The sequence below is a fragment of the Suncus etruscus genome, chromosome 3 (assembly GCF_024139225.1).
Source record: "Suncus etruscus isolate mSunEtr1 chromosome 3, mSunEtr1.pri.cur, whole genome shotgun sequence".
NCBI lineage: Eukaryota > Metazoa > Chordata > Mammalia > Eulipotyphla > Soricidae > Suncus > Suncus etruscus.
The window spans coordinates 115,280,224-115,301,768 of NC_064850.1; the positions used below are offsets into that span (position 1 = coordinate 115,280,224).

General features: G+C 36.2%; 1 protein-coding gene across 1 annotated transcript in view; it reads left to right on the forward strand.

The window, feature by feature from the left end:
* TTC29 (tetratricopeptide repeat domain 29) overlaps nt 1–21,545 on the forward strand; it is a 215,425-nt gene that overhangs the window by 109,276 nt on the left and 84,604 nt on the right. Inside the window, exons 7-8 of the mRNA XM_049770083.1 lie at nt 6,263–6,354; nt 21,293–21,416. Coding sequence (XP_049626040.1) covers nt 6,263–6,354; nt 21,293–21,416 — 216 coding nt within the window. The remainder of the gene's footprint in view (nt 1–6,262; nt 6,355–21,292; nt 21,417–21,545) is intronic.

The window sequence follows — 21,545 nt, forward strand, 5'->3', positions numbered from 1 at the left end:
ATCAAGGACTGACTTGCAGACTTGCAACACATCTCAATTGATTTCACTAAGGAAAGGGAATCAGAGGGATTAAGACACCTGATATGTGTCATTCAGTGATTGACCTGTATAATTCAAAAGCCAATAGCTTGTGGAGACACTGTGATCACCCAAGGGTAGATTTGGTAACCTGGTCTATGTCCTGGGATAGAAAGCCCTACTGTTGAAGGAGGATATTCTGTTTATGACTGAAACCAACTACAAACATGATTGTAATCCTGGTGCTTTAATAAAGATTTACTGATTTCAAACATTAATTCATAAAAAAGGGGAAGGGGAGTAGTGAATGGGATAAAAATATAGAAGGAAAATGCCTAAAATTCTCAGAAAACATGAGATTTAAAGTTTAATGATTTTTTTTCCAGTCTAGCTATTGTAAATAGCACTGCAATAAATATAGATGTAAGGAAGGGATTTTTGTATTGCATTTTTGTGTTCCTAGGATAGATCCTTAGGAGTGGTATAGCTGGATCATATTTCCATTTTTTTGAGGAATCTCCATATTGTTTTAAATAACTACACTAACAACTACCATGACAATGTTAATGAGTAAGAGAAGTAAAATGCCTGTCTCAAATACAGGCAGGGGATAGAGAGGAGGAATATGAGGGATATTGGTGATAGGAATGTTGCACTGGTAAAGGGGGGTGTTCTTTTTATAACTGAAACTCAACTACAATCATGTTTGTAATCGTGGTGTTTAAATAAAAATATTAAAAATATAAAGTTCAGGGCTGGAGAAATAGCATGGAGGTAGGATGTTTGCCTCATGCAAAAGGTCGGTGGTTCGAGTTCTGGCATCCCATATGGTCCCCTGAGCCTGCCGGGAGCGATTTCTGAGCATGGAGCCATGAGTGACCCCTGAGCGCTGTCGGGTGTGACCCAAAAACCAAAAATAAAATAAAATAAAGTTCAATGGCATTTTTTAAAAAATTATAATTTATTTTTATTTGGGGAGCAATTATTTGCAATTGCTCAGGGGTTACTCCTGGCTCTGCACTTAGAATTCACTCCTGGAAGGACCATATGATATGCCAGTGATCGAGTCTGAGTTGGCCTGGTGCAAGAGAAATACCCTACCCTACTGTACTATTACTCTGGTTCCAAAACTATAAAATTCTTATGCCAAATAAACCACATATTCAAACCTATTTTATATGGTGGTATCTATGAGTAATTTTCTTACAGAATGGTAGATTCACCAAACAGATTGTGGAAGCTCCTTTAAACTTCAGGTCAGTTTATGCCAATGGGAAAAGACAAGTTTTGCCCTTCTTTTCCCTAGTTATCCCTTCTTTCCTAGGCAATAGAACTGCTTTTCAAAGTATTTTGAGTAGTGAACAGGCAGTCGGAGAAAGGAGTATTGGCACCATCTTGAATGTGGCAGGTTTTAACAATGCACATGGAACAGCCTGAAAGTAGAAACAAAAGCTATGAATAAAATGAATGTATGGCAGGGCCGGAACAGTGGCACTAGTTGTAAGGTAGTCTGCCTCATGCGCGCTAGCCTAGGACAGACAGCTATTTCCCAAGCCAGGAGCTATATCTGAGCACACAGCCAGAAGTAACCCCTGAGCATCACCAGTGTGGCCCAAAAACAAAAGCAAAAATAAAAAAGAAGGTATGGCAAAGTCTACTTTACACAGGAGAGTAACAGGGTATAAAGGAATGGACTGTTTTATCTCCCAAACCCAAGTCAAATTCTTCCTTCCACTTGGTGGTGTCAGGGTTATTCATGACTCTCACTCAGGAATCACTCCTGGCAAGCTCAGGAGACCATATGGGATGCCGAGGATTGAGTCCAAGTGGGTCATATGCAAAGCAAGCATCCTACTCACTGTACTAACACTCCAGCTCTATCCCCAAATCAAATTCTTTCTTTGTCATAAAAGTGATGGGATTTGGAGGGGTAACTTGTAACTTGCACATTTGTCTGTCACTTAAAAGCATCCATTGAAATGCTGATTACTTAGTCCAGTTTCCAAGGTCTCTATGTGTAAAAATTAAAGCTCATCTTTCTATGAGACATGGTTGTCTCTATGATCCCAGAAAGCTAGCTGTTTTTATTGTGTCACTCATTGTGTTCATGCCACCACCTTCACTGCTGACTCAATTCCTACCACCCTTTAAAATGCAGAGGAACACCCACAGCTATGAGTGTCCTATATCAAAGAGAAAAGAGTATTGGTGGGAATGCAAGAAAAACAAAACTCTTATCACACTTATTGGGAACTTAAAGTGCTCCGGCCTCTAAAGAATAGTAGAAGGTTTGCCCACAAAATAATAAGATGTGGTCTCATTTTTGAGAAGATCTTATTGCTGTAGATTCTATGATTCCCAAAATTATTAATGCATGTAATGTTGTAAGTTGACCATTCCCATCACCAGTGTACCCACTTCCCTCCCCAAAGACTCCAGTGCTCCACCTTTTCAACTCTACTCCTTCAAACTCAGTTTAAAGGATCAAGTCTCATTATATCAAGGTATATATTGCTATATATACTATATAAATATTGCTATATATATACTTATTAGCAAAGTACCAAAAATACATATATAATGGGAAACTCTGAAACTCCAAGAAGGAACAAAATCGCAATATGGTTGTAACAAAATCGCAATATGGTTGTATCTGTATACTAGCAGATAGCATGCCAAGTGAAGTCAGTCAAAGTGATAGATACAAAATTAGCTCTTGTCATCTTCTTTGTTTGTCTTTGCATTTTTTGCAAAGAATCATCAAAGGTGCCTCTGGATTTGCTGCATGAAGGATTTTATCTATAGTTTTCTCAGTTTACCTTATGAATTCAGGTCTGATATAAAAGTCTTTAATCCATTTTCAATTAACTTTAATGAATGGTGTGAGAAAAAAAATCTGAGTTCACTCTTTTTTTCTAATATAATTGACCAGTTTTTCCAGCACATTTGCTAAAGATGTTTTCCTTGTACTTCATACTCTTCATTTCTTTGTCAAAAGTTAGTTGCCATTGGCCAAACAAGCAAAGCAAAGATAAATAAAGGGCACTGCATCAAACTTACAAACTTCTACACTGCAAAATATATAATGACCAGAATGAAAAGACACCCCACAGACTTGGAGAGAACTTTTGACCATCATTTTTTTGACAAAGGCTCATTATCTAAGATATGTAAAGCACTTGTAAATATAAACAAGAAAATATTCAAAAGTGATATGAGTGTAGGCAAAAGGAAACCATCATCTATTGCTGGTGGGAATGTTCACTGGCCTAACAACATTAACACTTCTCAGAAACAAAAACTTAAGCTTTCATCTGACTCAGCAAATCCACTCTGGGAATCCACCTCAAGAGCCACAAAACTGTAATTAGAGAAGACATTTTATTTTCACTCCTAAGTTTATCATAATTCATAGTAGCCAAAATTTGGAAATAGCTCTAATATTCAAGCACAGGTAACAGGATTTAAAAATTGTGGAATAAAATAAAAACAAAATCGTAAAATTTGCTTCTATGTAAGATGGAACTGGGAGGTGAAAGAAAGAGATTTTGAGTGATCCCATATGTAGGAATCTCATATGTAGGGTATAAAGAAATGCAGTAGGGAATAACAAGAAGTCAAGGCAACAGACCTCTAAGAACTGTTCTATGGAGCTGAACTAACATGCAGTGAGATGTGTGGATAAGGGAGGAGGAATACCCATAGTTAATTGAGGTAGACAAACACTGGGGGGGAGCAGGAATGTTGTATTTATGAAACACTATCATTGATATGTTGTAAAAGTATAAATTACAGTAACTAAAAAATATAAAATCAGAGCTATTATGTGGGTATAGCAACTTCACTCCTAATATCTATCTAAAGAACATGAAGTCGTTCATTTGAAAAGTAATCAGCACATCTATGTTCATTACAGGACTATGTAAAAAGCCAAGTTCCAGAAACAACCCTAAGTGTGTATCCAATATGAGTGGATAAAGAATTTGAGTGTATAGAGACACATGAGAGAGATGAAACCTTGCCTATTGCCACATTGTGTTACTGAGTAGTCATAGCAAAGGAAAGTGAGACAGAAAGACAAAGACAAATACTGGATAATCTCTCCAGTGCAGAAACAACTGAAGTGGCTTTATACAATATCTAATGAAAACAAACCCTTAGAAGATCAAATAATCTGAAGGGCAACCATAGAAGGAAAGAAAATCACATGGAGTTACTTTTTAGTGGCTTACAGAAGCCTCAAAGGAGGCTGTACATAGTCCTTTAACATTTTTCATCTCTTCTATGCTACTGTGATCAAGAACACTATAGAAGGGGCCAGAGAGATAGCATGGAGGTAAGACATTTGCCTTGCATGCAAAAGAACGGTGGTTTGAATCCCGGCATCCCATATGGTCCCCTGAGCCTGCCAGGAGCAATTTCTGAGCTTAGAGCCAGGAGTAGCCCCTGAGCGCTGCTGGGTGTGTCCCAAAAAGGAAAAAAAAAACTTATAAAAAGGACATAAAACTAGAAAATGCAAAGTTGCACAAGTAAACAAGAAGAGAGCATTTAAAAAAAAAGTGAGTCCCTTGCTTAAGGAAGCATTCAGAAGGTCAGACTTTAAGAGAAGGCTAGCTTTTAAAGATATCCTTTGCCCCAATTTATCCTACCCCACATATTACCAGGAATTATTTCATTTCACTTTGCTAGATAACATAAAACTCCATACAGGAAAAACGATTGTGGCTAGCAAGCAGCCTTTTTTTTTTTAAACTGCAGCTGCTTCAGGGTTAATGATCTCAGAGCCATTTATCTCTAAATATAAATTCATTTAATCAACTATTGTTCATCTCACATATAGCTGAGGAAATTTCCTGGGGGTGGAGGGTCAAGAAACAAATACACAAAGTAGGAGAGTAGGTGTTCCAAAAGTGCAGATGCCAAAGGATTTCAGGATTTTCCCCCCAAGATACTCCATGGTTCCTCAAACACCATCAGAAATAACCCCTGAGCACTGATACAGGAGTAGCTCCTGAGTACCACCCAGTGTGACCCAAGATCAAAATAAGGTCAATGTCAAATTCTATCAACTTCATTTAGATGCTGCCAACAATACTAGGTAGAGTGCAAAGAAAGAATATCTTCACATTTATAAAGGGCTCACAGAGAGCCTCAGAAACAAGTGGCAAAATTGTGAACATTAATGGGTAGTGAGGAATGAAGATCCAGGGTCAGAATGTATCAGTGTGATCTCAAGATACCCCTCGTCAAACGCTCGTAAGTCTCACTAGCCAAGTGTGAATGCAGTGAGGGCACAGACCAGTCTTCATCTTTTGGCCCAACCACCCCTGTGCAGACCCTCAGTGCTGCCTCCTTACGGCAGCCACCATTGGGGTAACTCTGTTTTCCCTCACCCAAGCTTGCTCACAACAAAGCAATCAAGTGACTTTCACTAATTCTGTCTTAGAAAATGTGCAAAAAGGATTTCTGTTGAGGTCCTTGGAGAGTTCTTATGTCCTTATGTGGGTAATAGGCTGGATCAAGTAACAACGACAGAAGAAGAAAGAGTGGGAATTTGGACTATGTGTTTTCCTCCTGCTAGCATTAAAAGGGGAAAAAAAAGAATAAAAAGGGAAAATCATCCCCCCCAGATGATGTCAGTTAAATTAAATTACGATCATACGTCTGGTTGTGGCAGTGGTAATCTTTTGATTATAGAAAAGATTGTTGGTAATGAAATACATTTGTAAGAAATATTTTTAGTGTATGCTGAATATGTGTGCAAACTGTGAGCTATGCAGCTAATAAAATGATCAATTTCAAAATTACCTGGCACCTAAATTCCCATTTTTCAAGCAGCTATTTATAGAAAGAAAAGTGATATTTAAGCTCCCATCATAGAATATCATCAGCTGCTCTATATTACCTTAGGTAATCATCCTATATTTTAAAATAATGTTGCAAAGCATTCAATTATTTATTCACACCTAAGTTCTATAAATTGGAAGACTTTTTGGATAGTGTGGGAAAAAGAATTATGTATACAAAAGGAAGACCTAGCAGTCCTGACTTCAAGAGATGTCTGTAAAATGAATTGTACTATAGATACAAATAAAACAAACTACCATGATTTTTAATGAGCCAAAAAAATTTTATAGAGACATTAAAAAAACGATGATTAATTTCCATCTTTTAGAGTATTAAGCAAAACATCCATGTATCTGGCCAAGTTTGGTTTTTAATATGTCTCTCTCTTCCTTGATAGGCCCTGAACAATTTCTGTAGAATCTCAGCAGATCTCCAAGATAATCTCAGTCAGAGCAAAGCCTATGAAGCCATAGCCAAGGTCCTGCAGTGGTAAGCTAGCTTGTCCCCATAGTGCTGTCATTGTGTATTCACTCAGCCATGAAAGACTGAAATTGTTTGAGGTCTGTCGGTTTCCATTACTGCCTGCTTAAATTTTAAGCAGTGCCCTTCTTAACTGACCCTTTCATTGTAAGTTATTTTAAAGTTATTTTAAACCAATGCAGTCTTGTAAAATGGGTGCCCAAACTCCTCTTGGCCCCTTCTTCTTCGGTATGATTTTATTTTTGATTTTCTTCAAGTTTTGTGATGACCTTGAAGGCCAAGAAAAAAATCATGTCACATCTCACAGGTTTAAAAAAAATCACAGAGCACAGAAATATATAGTACGCTTCAGTAACTGAGGCTCACCATAATCTTTCCAGATTTTTTCCCTGACGAAAATTTCTGTAGGTTTCAATCAGATGTCTTCCATTAAGGTGTCACTCCTTTGAACTGCCTGGATAAACAACTGGGTGCAAAAAGCAGTAGTCCCAGTATTTCATTTAAATTTAAAAAATCATAAATATCCATGAATAGGATGGATATTTTTTTTTTTTTGGTTTTTTGGGCCACACCCGGTAACGCTCAGGGGTTACTCCTGGCTATGCGCTCAGAAGTTGCTCCTGGCTTGGGGGACCATATGGGATGCCGGGGGATCGAACCGCGGTCCGTCCAAGGCTAGCGCAGGCAAGGCAGGCACCTTACCTCTAGTGCCACCACCCGGCCCCAGGATGGATACTTTTATTGATATAAGTTTTTCTAAGGAAAATACTTGTTTTTCCTTGTGTTAATTCATTATATTTAGTCTTCATGCATTTTGTCCAGTCATTGCATTACATAGAAGCACTATGACTTAAGTGAAGAGTCAGAATATGAAAATAGGAAGAAAAGTTGCCCAAATTCAAACCTTGTGCTTTTAATGTCTCCTCTCCTAATCTAGATAAAGATCTTTAATTATTACAGTTGTAGTAATAACAGTATAATAACAGATAAAATCTGATCAAGTTTTCTCCATGATAGTTTGGCTAAAAACTTATTTGGTTGAAACCTTTGGTTGGTGGTGTTTTAAATGCTGAAAATAAAAAATATTTAAAATGCTAAATATCTACTGAGCTGAAAAAAGTATATAATATTACCATTATATTGGCATTATATAATTATCACTATCAATAGAATAATATTTAAATATTTTAAAAATAAGCCATAAGCCCATTGCCATGAGATGAAAGGTGTGCTACAAAATACCAAGTCAAATGTAAAACAGTTTTCATTTAAAACATGGTTCCAGAACACAAATGTATCTATAAAGAATCTTGAAGTAAGTAACAAGGTAAAGTAAGTAAATAATGAGTTTGTTAGGGTTCCCCAAACAAAGCTTGGAAACTAGGCCATGGAAGACCAACCTAATTACTCCTAAAACTTTTACTTACCAAATTCAGAAAGAAGCAAATATTGTTAGAACAAAGATCCATAAGGTTTCACTTTACTGTCTACTTGGAACACACTAAATCAATGTCCTTTTGTCTAGTTTATCTTGATCATTAAATTATATCCCTCTGTAGTAAAACTGCCCACAGTAAGTAGGAAAAAGTTGAATTATTTTCTGATTTAGTGCCAGAAATCTGGGCTTAAACTTGTGTCATTAAAGAAATAATAATCTTTACCAAATGACATTGTGTACAAACATATCTAGGGAGATAAAACCCCAGAAATCAAATGTTTTATTTGAGAAAGAGTACATACGCAGTCAGAGGAACAAGACAAGTGTTGCTGAAGTGCTCCAAATTACTGATGGTCTTCTTGATCATTGCTTTTTTAATTTCTGGAGACATAAAGTTGTCTCTGAAATTTCCTCATGTTAAAATGGGGCATTTTTATGTAAAACATTTTTGGCTCTACTCTAGGATTTGAATTTCTAGTCTTTATAGTAAATAATAAGATAAGAGTTGAACAACAAGCCTATAAATATTGATGGCAACAGCCTAGTATGGGGCCTAAAATGCTGAAAAGGATACATTGCGTTTAATGTCATGTGAAGGAGGGAATGTTTTGGAAGGAATGAGGAAATTCTGTTTTTTTAACATATTTTAATTGAGGTACTGTGAATTACAATTGGTAGATATGGGCCACACCCCATAGTGGTCAGAAATCACTCCTGGCAGGCTTGGGGACCATATGCAGTGCAGGGAATGGAACCCAGGTTGGCCTGCAAGGCAAATGCCTTATGTGCTATGCTATCACACCAGCCCCTACAATATTAATGATGGTTGCCCTTGTACATATTCCAATACTACTCCATCACCAGTAGAACAACAGCTTTAAAAATCCAACAGCTTTAGCAATCAATCAACCTGCCTCAGCAAAAACATACAGTTGACAAGAAGGGTTAGTCCCAACATACTTTTATTCCAATGAAACAATATTCACATTTAAGAATTTAAAATTTCTTACCTCCTAACATACTTTGAAGATATTAATGCTATCAGTGATTTGTATGGTATACATGGATTAATTTGGGGTCATTTTCTGTTATGTTCTTGTTTGGTTTGAGGACTATACCCAGAAAGAAGTGCTTTAGGAGCTATTCCCAGTTCTATACTCGGGGTCAATCCCAGCAGTGTGGGGATTTATATTACACCATGCGTTCATCCCTTTGAGCTATATCTCTGGCCCTGGCAATAGATTTTTAATATTATACTATTATGCAATGCACAAGGAGGCTAGGAAATACTTCCACTGAAATCTGAAAGTATTACAAGGCCACAACAAACTTTTCACTCTCTCACCACCTTTTTGTACTGTTGCTGGCTTGTCAGCTACTCAGGAACTACTCTGGGGAGTCTAAGTATTGGAATCTCTTTGTGCAAAAGTCACTCGATATGACAATTGCTTCAAAAGATTGCTTCAAAAAAGTCACTCGACATTATGACAATTGCTTCTGTATAGTAGATAGCACAACCTAAGTGTGGAGAGATCCGATTGAGTCAAATTCATCTACTGCCAAAATGCTTTGAGATAAATTGGGGTGATGCATTTTGCTTTCAAAGGTTGGGTGTTCTTGGAGATATGCACAGATGTGCACACACATGAACACAACACATCACATCTTCATGTATCCCTCCACTTGTCCTCAACACTGCTCAGATTAGTAGCAAACAACAAGAAATGGAGCACAACTGAAATAGGAGAAATGATAGTGGTTGTGGCAAACAAATAAATCAAGAGGCATCTGAAGCCAAGTGTCGCCTCTAAATCTCTTTTTCCTAACCTGTGCACGACTTTTACTAATGGCAGCCCTATCGCCATAAACATATTTTATCTCCTTAAAGGAAATGGAAGAGGATAGGCATACTGAGGATAAGTGTGTGTCTAGGGTCATCAGCTGAGCATGCCTGAAAGGTGAACAGGCAGGAAGACAGGAAGCTCTTGTAATGGTTATAAGAATTTACACGGGGGCTTCATTCACAAAACAAACCTCCTTCCCCCAATACTTTACTGGTAATTCCAACTTGACCATTTGGTAATGCTAGACCTAGTCCTGGTGTTAGAATTATTGATGATGGGTTTAGTAGTGAACCAGGATTATTCTTTTTGCCTGTTGGTCATATTTAATTACACAAAGGCTTAGGCAGCATGACAGAAAAATAAGCATTGATAGATTCTATTTGGAATGCTAGTGACAAATTAGGTTGATGCTCTAAAAGGATAACAATTACCTGGAAGACAGCAATAAAGGCCAGATTTGTGCTTCATAAAGCAAGGAGAGTGGAAGTGGAAGAATTACAAAAATATATATTACTTTTACATAATCACAATGGGAATAAATACAAAGAAGGGGGAGAAAATCCTCAATTTTCTTTCTGACAATTTTGTTGCCTCATCTTCTAAAATAACTTATTTACTGTCACAGTTCTCCAGTTAATGAGGTTGACTTTTCAAGAAATCTAGAAAAATCTTGCCAAAAAATGAGAGTTCCACAAGACGGAATGGCTATTGCTAGCTATCTCAGGGTTTATTCTATAGCAACTTGTAAATTTTCTCACAAATATGGGTTTAAATAATTTCCAAGAAAACTTTTGACAGTGCAGATCTTTAAATCAATCCTTGCAAAAGTTAAAGTGTGACAATTATCTTTCTGTTATAGCTGAAAATTAATTTCTCCTGGCTCAAAAGAAATGACATGCTCTGGTAATTTTCATATATTCCTCAAAATGCCTTATCTAGGCTTTGACACAAAATTTCCTAAAAATGACCCCCAAATACATCAGAAGCACTCCTATTAATTCATGAAATTAGGATTGGCTTCTTTTGTATTTTCTCCTGTCACTGATTCCATTTGCCTTATTACTTTCATCTGTGGCCCACAAACTTGGTGGCACAATCAGCAAACCCCTTAGTGGCTGGGTCGTCACTGCCCTATTTGATTTCTTCTCCCTGAGTAAATGATTAAGTTTTCATGCATTGGTTCAACCAAAATCTATGTTCACTCAACCACATCCTTTATTGATTACTTGTACTGCAAACAGTAGGCCAAGTGTGAGAGACATAATTGGACAGTTGTCGGGGGATATGGGTGTTAACAGTCCTGCGTTCCCAGTTGGAAACTGGAATCACCTTGATACACAAATATTCTGCACTGTTTCATTCTCATCCTTTGGACCGCGGAGTCCTGCTCCTCAGAATATATGTTTTTAACTCTCTGAGGTCTGGTTGAATGAATTTAATGATTATACCATATTATCGGCTGTTCCAGTTGCACCTGTGCTCTGCATATAGAAAACTGGAATTAATATTTGTCTAACATTTTAACCTTGTCCTTTAACTTATACAAATAAGCTGCAGCTTTTCCATAAGGAAGCTTCTGATTCTTTGCCTTCTGCAGAAAGCCTCGTTTCTCAATCCGTGGCTCCCATTTAAGTTTGAAAATTTTAGAAGCAATAAATAATGTTTATCTCTATTAACAACCTGGCTGGCTTATAAATTTGTACATTTATTGAGTGATGTGTAATTTTATCACAGGTAGTATTTTTATCTAGCATCATGGGGGCAGAGCAACTTCTAATTTTGCATGTTTTAGAGATCTGTTGCTCCTTTGGGAGAAAAACAACTCGGTTTACTCCACAATGGACCTGTTTATACTTTTGTATTTCTCATTCCCTCAACTTCGTGGTATGTTTTGTTTGTCTGCATATGTTCTGATTCAACAATTCTCAGCAGGCCAAGCCAAATTCAACATATACCTCCATCAAAAACATATCAGATTTTAGAAACATGAACATAAGTGAGCTTTTGTGAGAACATTTTCACGTTTAAAAAGGAATAATTTTCCCCAAAGGTTTAGATGGATCTGCAAAGAAGTAGAGACCTTTTTTCTATTTTATCATTTTTATTGAGTATTTCAGTACAGGAAATAGTTTGAGATGGATAAACCATTTTAGTCTTTTTAAATTCTCTCTTTTCTTCAATATTTAAATATAGTATTCACTCATCATACTCTAGCCTCTGAATATTATTTTAGTTGTTCAGAAAACAAATATTTAATAACTGTTCTCATATGAAATATTTCTCATACAATTTCAGTTTATCTGGATCATTGATCCTTGCCTAAATATAAAAGATGATTTTTTTCATTTTCTTTGTTTTGGAGGACCACACCTAACTGTATGCAGTGTTTACTCCTTACTCTGTGCTCAGGGATAACCCCTAAATGAGCTCAAGAGACCATATGTGATGCTGGGGATCAAACCCAGGTCATTTACATGCACAACAAGTATTCTGCCCATATCCCATATAGTATATTTCTAGCTTTTGAAACATAATTCTTGATCATTTTGTTTGTCCAAATGAGGACAGGCTTATAAAAGGCAATATTCACAAATTTAAGAATGCAATATCTGTTCTATTTCTGATATGCAGAGGATTTACCAATAAGAAGAGGGGTATATATTTGATAGTATGATATTTAAATGAGCCCCCAAAGTGTTTAGTTCTTTGATTCTTGTTTAGTTCTTTGATTCTGTGACCTAATGAATACATGTGACTATCTTGCATAGTGAATATTGAACATATTATAGAATTTATTCCTTTCCAGCATGAGAGATTTTAATAGGAATGAATACGAAGTAGAAAGTTATGAACCTGGAGCCGGCTAGAAAGCGCAGCGGAAGGGCCTTTGCTTTTCACGCAGATGACCTAGGACGGACCTGAATTCTATCCCCAGCATCCCATATAGTCACCCAATCCAGGAGTAATTATTTCTATAATGCATATTAAAATTTTCAAATTTATACAGCAGTTTTGGGATTCCTCTAAAACTGTTTTAGACTTGACTCCAATTCTTTTGACTGTCTTTTAAGACAAATATATTTCTTGCAACATGACATTTTCTCTTGTGAATATATCCAAGACATTATGTTCTAGGCTTCCAAGCACTATATACAGTTTATTCCCATATCATTATAGGTTTGTATAGTAATCTATTCCATGAAGTCTTACAAGATCAGGAGCCATATTTCTTTGCAACTTCTTATTCTAAACATTTGATAATGCCTCAAAGCTGTTAGTGAAATAAATAGATGCTGTTGATATTATTGAACTATCCAGATGAGAGCAGTTCAGAATCACATACTCCTAACTTCCCAAAAACTAATTTGTTCTCCTAATTTACTTGGACATTTAACTGGCAAAAATGTTTCTCCTCTCAAATTTACAACCACTTCTATAGTTAAAAACATGTGGCCCAAAAACAAACAAACAAAAAAAACCCAACCAATAAACATGTGATTTCTTAGTATATTCCAAGAACTCTGTAAGAAAAGCATGTCTTCTTGAGTATTTCCCAGTGTCTATATCACTTGTATAGGTGCTTTAATATGACACCCATGATTTCACTGCAGAAGAATACTTGCAAGATGCAAAACTACTGCTGGACCAGGGAAAGAATGCAAAGGCTGGAGCTCATGCATTGCATGCACGCGGATCAGACTCCATCCTCAGCACCACCTGGTTCCTAGATACTGATGAAAGCAAACTCCAGGCACAGAGCAACTTTTAACCTCTGAGCACTGCTGTGTGTGGGTGTGGCAAGAAACACAAACAAACAAAAAGAAAAAAATTCTGTTCACCTTACATGAATGTCTTGAAGAAATTTGTTTAAAAAAATTGAGGGATATATTTCATATTCAATTAATATGTTTAAAGAATGTTCTATTAAATAGTATAAAAAGGGCTATCTAATATTTTATATTGCATAATAAAGTAGTGAAGCACTTGTTTCTGCTGCATTTATTTTCATACAGTTCATAGAAAATAGAAGATAAACAAAAATAGTTTATTTTTTCCAGTAGTCAAAGACAGTTGAAAATATTTTCTCAGTTGAACATGAGTTTAAATCTTAGTAAACTCTTACCTTTGTTTGTAAACTTAATTCCTCATTTCACTTTTTGGTGGTGTGAAGCAAACCATCCTTTAAAGCCACATAGGGAATCTGACAATGCAGATGCCTCACCTGGGATTATTTTATAACTAATCTAAATGTATTTAATTTTTTTTGCTGGAAGTAACTTATTCAATATACTGACCATTTTTTGTGGTGAAAATTTTCAAATTCCCACCAAAAAACCAAGTATCCTGTATGTTACCTTTCAAATAAGTGCTGTCTCAATGGTCTGTTGCATATGGTAATAATTTTCTTCATCAGTCACTTATGAGACATACCCGAAAAAAATGATTCTAGGTTCTTATCGTTCTGATACTACAGCAAATGTTAATTTTTTCCTGTTTTATCTTCAGCTAGAAAAATGAGTTTCCTTTTACAAATGAACTTGTGCAGTTAAGTGTTGATATTTTGATGGTCTTTATACAAGCTATTAAATGTTCAATAATTTTATGATGTACATGCATGACATAAATACATGCACAAAATTGGGTAAAATACCTTTTACATAAAATTAAATGAATATGAAGATTTAAGATTAAATGTAAATGCATTTAAATTTATTATGATTTCAATTAATATGAAGAATAGATCAGTTCAAGTGCTTCAATCCCATTATTTTCCAATCACTTTATGCATAAAACCCAGACATTTTTTTTGCCAAAAATTTTACATTTTCTAAAAATGTTTAAGCTCTCTAGAGTTTTTTTTTATTCAAAATTTACAAACCATTGAGTTAACCTAGTCCATTATGGAAAAGAAATAGCTTTGATAATATTTTATTGACTCTTCTATCAGAAGATACACCTTATACTGGCTCAAAAATGTATCTTTTGTGCTTAATTGAAGAGCCCTATTAGGCTAATTTACACATAGATACTTAAAATTTACTCCTTAAACTTCACATACAACAAATATAAACAAAATACACTTCTTAGTCTTCTAAATATCTGCCTATAAAGCCCAGTTTTTTTTTAATCCTTTAGAAACTCAGAAATTGCCACTAGCATTGTGTCTCCTACAATATCTTTTGATGTCCTCTTTAATGACATCAGGAATACTGGTATATAAATCCTTTCTTAAAATAGTGTTCTAGTATTATTATGTCTATTTATTTCAAACCATGTACATTCTCAGTCTGCCAGAGTTGAAGCATTTCAATAAAAGCTAGCAAGAAAACATAAGTCATTTCCTTGGATAGCTTTGAACAGCATCAAGACTGGGCATTGCAGTGTCTGCTGGAGCATGTCTGAAAATGAAACCTATGTCTCTCCTCAGCAACAGCTCTGAATTGATTTCTTGCTGTCTAGTGGAGACCCTGACTTCATTAAGGCCAAAATAAAAAAAAAAAAGGTTAACTTTAGAATCCGTGAACTATTAATAGTACTAATTTACCTCTATAATTGTGATCATGCAGTCAGAGCAACTCAGGGTAAACCCTAGGTATCTCAACTTATAGAAGTAGAGGTATACTTCCACACAAATATATAGATGTATATACTATATGTAGTAGTATCTATATATGGTATATAGTATATAGAAGTAGACTTCTACACAAATAGCTCCATGGCAAAAACCACCTCTGGGTTTCAAAAATTCATTATCTGACTTATTCATCATCATTTTTACAGATGCCTATTGGAAAATGCTGACCTTTTCGGAAAGGGTCAAATATGTCTGAAAATTCAGATATCTTTTAAAGTGAGTTGACATTTTTTCTTTTTTTTTCCATCTAAGAACATAGGGGTCCGAGCAATAGTACAGCTGGTAGGGTGTTTGCCTTCCATACAGCCCCCCAGGTTTGATCTACCCAGCATCCCATATGGTCCCCCTGAGCTTGCCAGGAGTGATGTCTGTGACAGAACAAGGGGTAACCCCTGAGCACTGCTGGATGTGGCCCAAAATACAAAAAAATAAAAACCAAACCCACAATGATAACTACTTTCTCTTCTTTTAAAAACATTAAGTTGGATATTTTGCCACATTAATAAAAAGATTTTAGTGATTCAATTTGTTGACTATTTGTGGATGGAATAGCCTGCAATTTAGATTCAACTGTTCTGTTTGGAAATTGACAAAAATTATTTAACAGATAATGAATTTCTAAAGGTGCTTACTTACAAAAAATTGTCTAGAAATGATTTTTTGCTTTGTCCATAATATTTTAATTATTTCCAGAATAGATTTTTGAATCAGTAGTCAAATGACCCTGAAATTAAGTTTGTATTGCTCTTCCCAGTGTTATACCTTGGTTCTACCTTTTTTCAAGAATTAGTTTTCCTACGGGCCGGAACAATGGTGGCTGACCAAGGTCTCTCTATCCTGTGGCATCTTTTTCTCTTTTCTTGTAGTCATCTTTGAGAGAATATTTATATTCAAAAATCATATTTATTTCAATCTATGCAAAGGTACTTTATGAATTACATAATTTTCTTTTAAATAACTACCTTTACTTGTAAAATATTATGGAAAATGTAAATTCTTTAAACTGTTTTGCTTTTGAAAGAGAATTTTATTGAGTTATAAATTATATATATAGAATTTAATCTTGTTTCTTTTTTTTTTTTTTTTGAACAGTGTTCAGGGCTTATTCCTGGTTCTGTACTCAAGGGATTAATCCTGGTAGGGATTGGGCGGGGCTCTTGACAGGTTTGAGGGACTATCTGGGATGCCAGGTATCAAACTTAGGTTGGCTACATGCAAGGCCAATTGGAACCACAATTTAACCATTTAGAAACCAATTATTCAATAGTTTTTAGTACCTAAGTACTATCACCACTGTTTGATTTCTTGTCACTTTTACTACTCCAAAGAACTCCACTGCTCATTAAAACCAATCCCTATTTCCCACTTTCCCAACTCCTAATGTACTTTTTGTTTCTATGAATATGCCTATTCAGAATTTGTCTATTCAGTTTGTCTATTTCAAATACATGAAATCATATTATAGTTTGCAAGTGACTTATATACAAGCTTTTATAACTGGTTCTTTTATTTTACATATTCTAATGATTGCTGTAATATGCATCATTACACTATTTCTGTGACAGAATAATATTCCTTTTATGATTTTACTCTATTTTGCCATTCAATTGATATTTGTATTGGTTCTGGGTCATAAATACTATGAATAATGTCATAAACTCTCATACAAATTTTATATCAACATGTATTTATTTCTTTTTTTTTTTTTTTTTTTTGGTTTTTGGCCCACACCCGGCATTGCTCAGGGGTTACTCCTGGCTCTCTGCTCAGAAATAGCTCCTGACAGGCACAGGGGACCAGGACACCGGGATTCGAACCAACCACCTTAGGTCCTGGATCGGCTGCTTGCAAGGCAAACACTGCTGTGCTATCTCTCCAGGCCCATTCATTTCTTTTTTTATTGTAAGAATTTATTCAAGAGACAAAATTGATTAACCTATTGAGGTGAACTAGCATAACAATATAGTAACATAGCATAACATATAATATATTAATACATGTAAGTCAAAGAAAGTTTCTGATTAAAACACAATTTTTTTATCATAATGGCTTACATATCTTTCACAGTAGTATCTTAGGTACATATTATCATTGAATCAGGGGAATACCCATCACCAAATATGTCCTCCCCCCATCCCAGTTCCCTTTCTGCAACCCATATCCCCTACCCTCATCCCCCTGGGCTGCTAGAGTAGGGGGTCCCCTCTTTGTCTAGCTTATTATTAGTGATCATATACCTGTTTGGTCCTGATACCCTCCCTTGTTTCCCCCTCTATTTAAGAGGCCGAGCTAGATAAATCGAGTTATGTGGTTTTGTTTGAAGGAAAGAAAAGCAATAGATTAGGGTACAAAATAAGAGAAGAAAAAAAAAGAAGTCAAATATACTGAAAATGGACGGAGTACTTCTAGAGGCTTTCAACCTCAGTTTGAGAGAGGATGTGAAAAAGGTAATTGAAACACCACAACAATACAGAAAGAAATTTCAAATTAAATATCCAGTGAGCGCTACAGCAATAAAGACAAGCACCATTCAATAGTCTCGGTTCTGAAATCAAATTATGCTGGAGTGCAAAAAGAAAGAGAAAGAGAGAAAGATAAGATAAAATAAAATAATATTGGAGACATCAATTTCAATCTCTACACCAAAATAAAGACGTCAAAAAATCAATCAATTGATAAATAAATATGTGGAAAATGATTGTTTTGTGCTTTTTTTTTTCCTTTTCTTTTCCCCCTGCATAGGCACAGTAACTATTGGGGATATTGTAGAGGGAATTCCCTTGGCCTAGGAGATACAGGTCTTCTCCATCCCTAAAGTATACTGTCATGGGATTAACTATAGACTCCTTGCATGATCATTTACTCTCCTCTCAGTGCTTTCGTGGTGTATGGAAGATTTCTGCTTCATCTTGGATGGTAACATCAGACCTCTGTATCCAGAGATCTTGGTGGCTGTGCAGCTCAAGTAATGGAGCTTATGATGAAGTCTTTCTTTGTGGTTCTAGCAGTTCTGCTTCAGTGTCGTTTGAATCCATCTTCTGTAGTTGGTGGTCTTGGTCATTATGTTGCTCCTAGGATGGAGCCTGGGATAAGGTTTTTCGTTATGTTTCCGGAAGACCCGTTCAGATGCGGTTGTCTCAGTCAGACCTCTGGGATTGGAGATCTTGTTTGTTGAACAAATCGTAGACCAAAAGCTAGGCTAGAGCTTCTTGTTGCTGCTGTTGTTGTTGTTGTTGGTCCCTGGATGTGTACTGTTCAGTCCCGGTTGTAACAACCAGTCCTCTGTATATAGCGATCTGGCTTATGCACAGATCAAAGAGTGACATGTTTTCTGATTTTGTCTTATCGATAGCTGATGACGAAGGACAACTTGCTCTTAGATCAATTTGTTCCTATTTCCTCATTGTCAGGTTATCAATTTAGAACTGGTGCATGTTGGCATCAGAGCAGCATTGTGAATGCCCTGGAGGATATTTGGCTTCTGGAGCTGTTGTAGAGAACTCTGTCGTTTCTATGTCTGGGATCCAGGAGTCAAAGCTGGACAGTCGGTGTCTAGTTCCCTGGAGCCTAAGTTGTTTCCACATGACATATGTTCAGGGTGGGAGATGTCCCTGTGTTGTAAACAAGTATGAGTTCTTATCCCTAATAGATAAGAGCTTGTTTTTATATGTACAATTTCCCCTTTGTTTAATATGTCTTTGCAGGAGGAAGTGGTGCTACATTATATTGCTGGTGGATTTGGGGGTGGCAAAAACTAAGAATATATATGCTCACACATATCTAAAGGAATAAAAAAAAACAGATTAAATAAGACGTAATTATAAAAAAAAGACGTAATTAAAGCAATAAAGTGGGGCCAGGAGAGATAGCATGGAGACAAGGCGTCTGACGGTGATCCCATCATCCCTTTTGGTCCCCCGTGCCCTCCAGGGGCGTTCTCCAAACATAAAGCCAGGAGCACCCTCCGAGTGCTGCCAGGAGTGACCCAAAAGAAGCAAAAACAAATCAAATCAAAAGACAAAAACTAAAACAAAACAATACAAAACAAACAAACAAAAGAAACTAACAAGAATAAAAAAGAAAAAAATAAATAAAAAGAAAAAGGGAGAAAGTGATACCGGAGATCACTTTACATTTGGGGAGAAACAGGGTAAGAGGTTCTGTTATATAGGTCTATACTTATGATGAAAGTATAGGCCTCCCCATTGTCTTTTGAGATTTCCTTGTGAGGTGTGGGGTCCAGGCAGGGAGGTCTTGGGTAGAGTTCTTGCAGTGGGGGTCCTTTGGAGCTAGTTCCGATATCAAGCCACAGTCCACATTAGTGAGAGGTGATAAGGAGGGCCACATTGCATGGGTCAGTCAGGGTGTTAGTTGTATTTTCTTGCTGGGAGCGAGGTGAGAGTTTGAGTGGGTGTCTCTTCACTTGGGTAGTGGGTACTGGCTCATTGGGGTAGGAAGTCGATCTTGATGCCTACTGGATTAAGAACTGAGGGTGAAGAGTTATAGTGTGGTGGGAATATCGGGGGTGGAATTGAGGGTTGAAGGAATAGTCGGATTTCTGGAGGAGGGAGAGGGAATAGTATATGGGAGGGGTTATATAGGGTATAGGTATGGGTTGTTTGTGGTTTAGGTTTGTCCCTTAAGGAGGGTTCCTATCTCTGTGTGCTCCTGCGCACATATAAACATATAGAAGTTAGCTTAAGTGTATATCATTGTAGAGAGGTGTGGAGGGCAAGAGGTGCGCTGAGTACTAAGTATAGTACATGTAAGGAAAGGAAACTAATAGGTCAACTTTTGGGTATGTATAGGTTTCGTGTCTTGAGTACTGACCATTGTGTTTGTGAGGTCTATCTATATAGGTGTTTACACTTTTCAGTTTTGTTCACAGCACCCTATATGTCAGCTTTCCTTTCCTAACATGTATTCATTTCTTTTGAGTATAATTTTATCAGTAACATTTTTTTGTGGATCATATAACTCTTAATTTTTTTCTTTTACATAAGTTACTTTAAAGACATAGTTGACCTAGTTCATCATAATACATTTGTTGCCAGGTACATGGGAGTGAAATCATTAAAACAGAAAAACAGGAAAGGAGAAAAAGCACAGCAATAAGAAAATTTAAAAATTATTGTATCTCAAATGAGACTGTTAAACCATTGTCAGAGTTCATCAGCCCTTATTGCTAATTGATCATTATGTTACTTCTTTTGTTACTGAATAATAATAGGTGGCTTCAGATACACATTGGCATCTAAATTGATAGGCTCTTTTAGGGATGACAGTACTTTAAAAAATTAGAGTTTTTGCACAGCCACAAATGCATAGTCCAGGAATTCCAAAACTATTGCGGATACTGTGGACTTTGTGGGGGAATGTTTTCAGCTGCCAGGGCTTCTGCAAGTACAAAAAGGCAGAGGGAGGATGCTCACATTCACTCTAAAAGAGTTTTCGTCAAGTCAGCCCAAGTATCTATAGACAGATCAGATTGGTATCTCTACAGAAAGTCATAAATAGTGGTGAGTCAAGATCATTTTGACAAAGTGGTGATGTGGATGATGAGTGTAGCAGGCATGTCTTCAGCAGGGTGGGGACTTGGCCCTTTTTCTCCTCCCCAGAATGTCAGCTTTCAGCTGCATAGCTTGTATACCCAAAATTTGTAATGGCTTGGTTTACATCTCTTTCAAGAACAGAGTGAGTCTATGGAGTTGATCAAATGCAGACATGACTGCGTTCATCTTTTTGTCAAAAATTTTAATAAGTTTTTGTGTTGTTCTAAAAAGCTACCTGTTTATAATCCCACCAGCGATTCATAAGGAATTGAAGGCTTAAGTTTGAACTCACTGTTTGAATTTCCACAAAAAAACACACATATATTTAGTACTCAATCTTTGTATTTTACATTTTATCACCCTGACATTCATCTTGCACTTTTTAAAGGCAAGACAAAAAATAAGAAAAATATTTCTTTTTTTTGCTATAATTTCTAAGTGAGATAATACTCGAATAATTTGTCTTTACTTATTCCAGCCAAGGAAAGATGGCAGAGGCAATTAAATACTTGAAAAGGTTGTTGAAAATTGCAAGAAGCCATTTCCAAAATCTTGATATCGTGAAAGCAAGCACCATGCTTGGGGACATCTACAATGAAAATGTGAGTATATCTATTGTTGAAAATGAAATTAAACTTATTATCCCTTAATTTTTTTCCATCTTGCAGTGAACATATTAAGTTGGATTATTTTCTTTTTTTCCTTTATTTAAACATCTTGATTACATATGA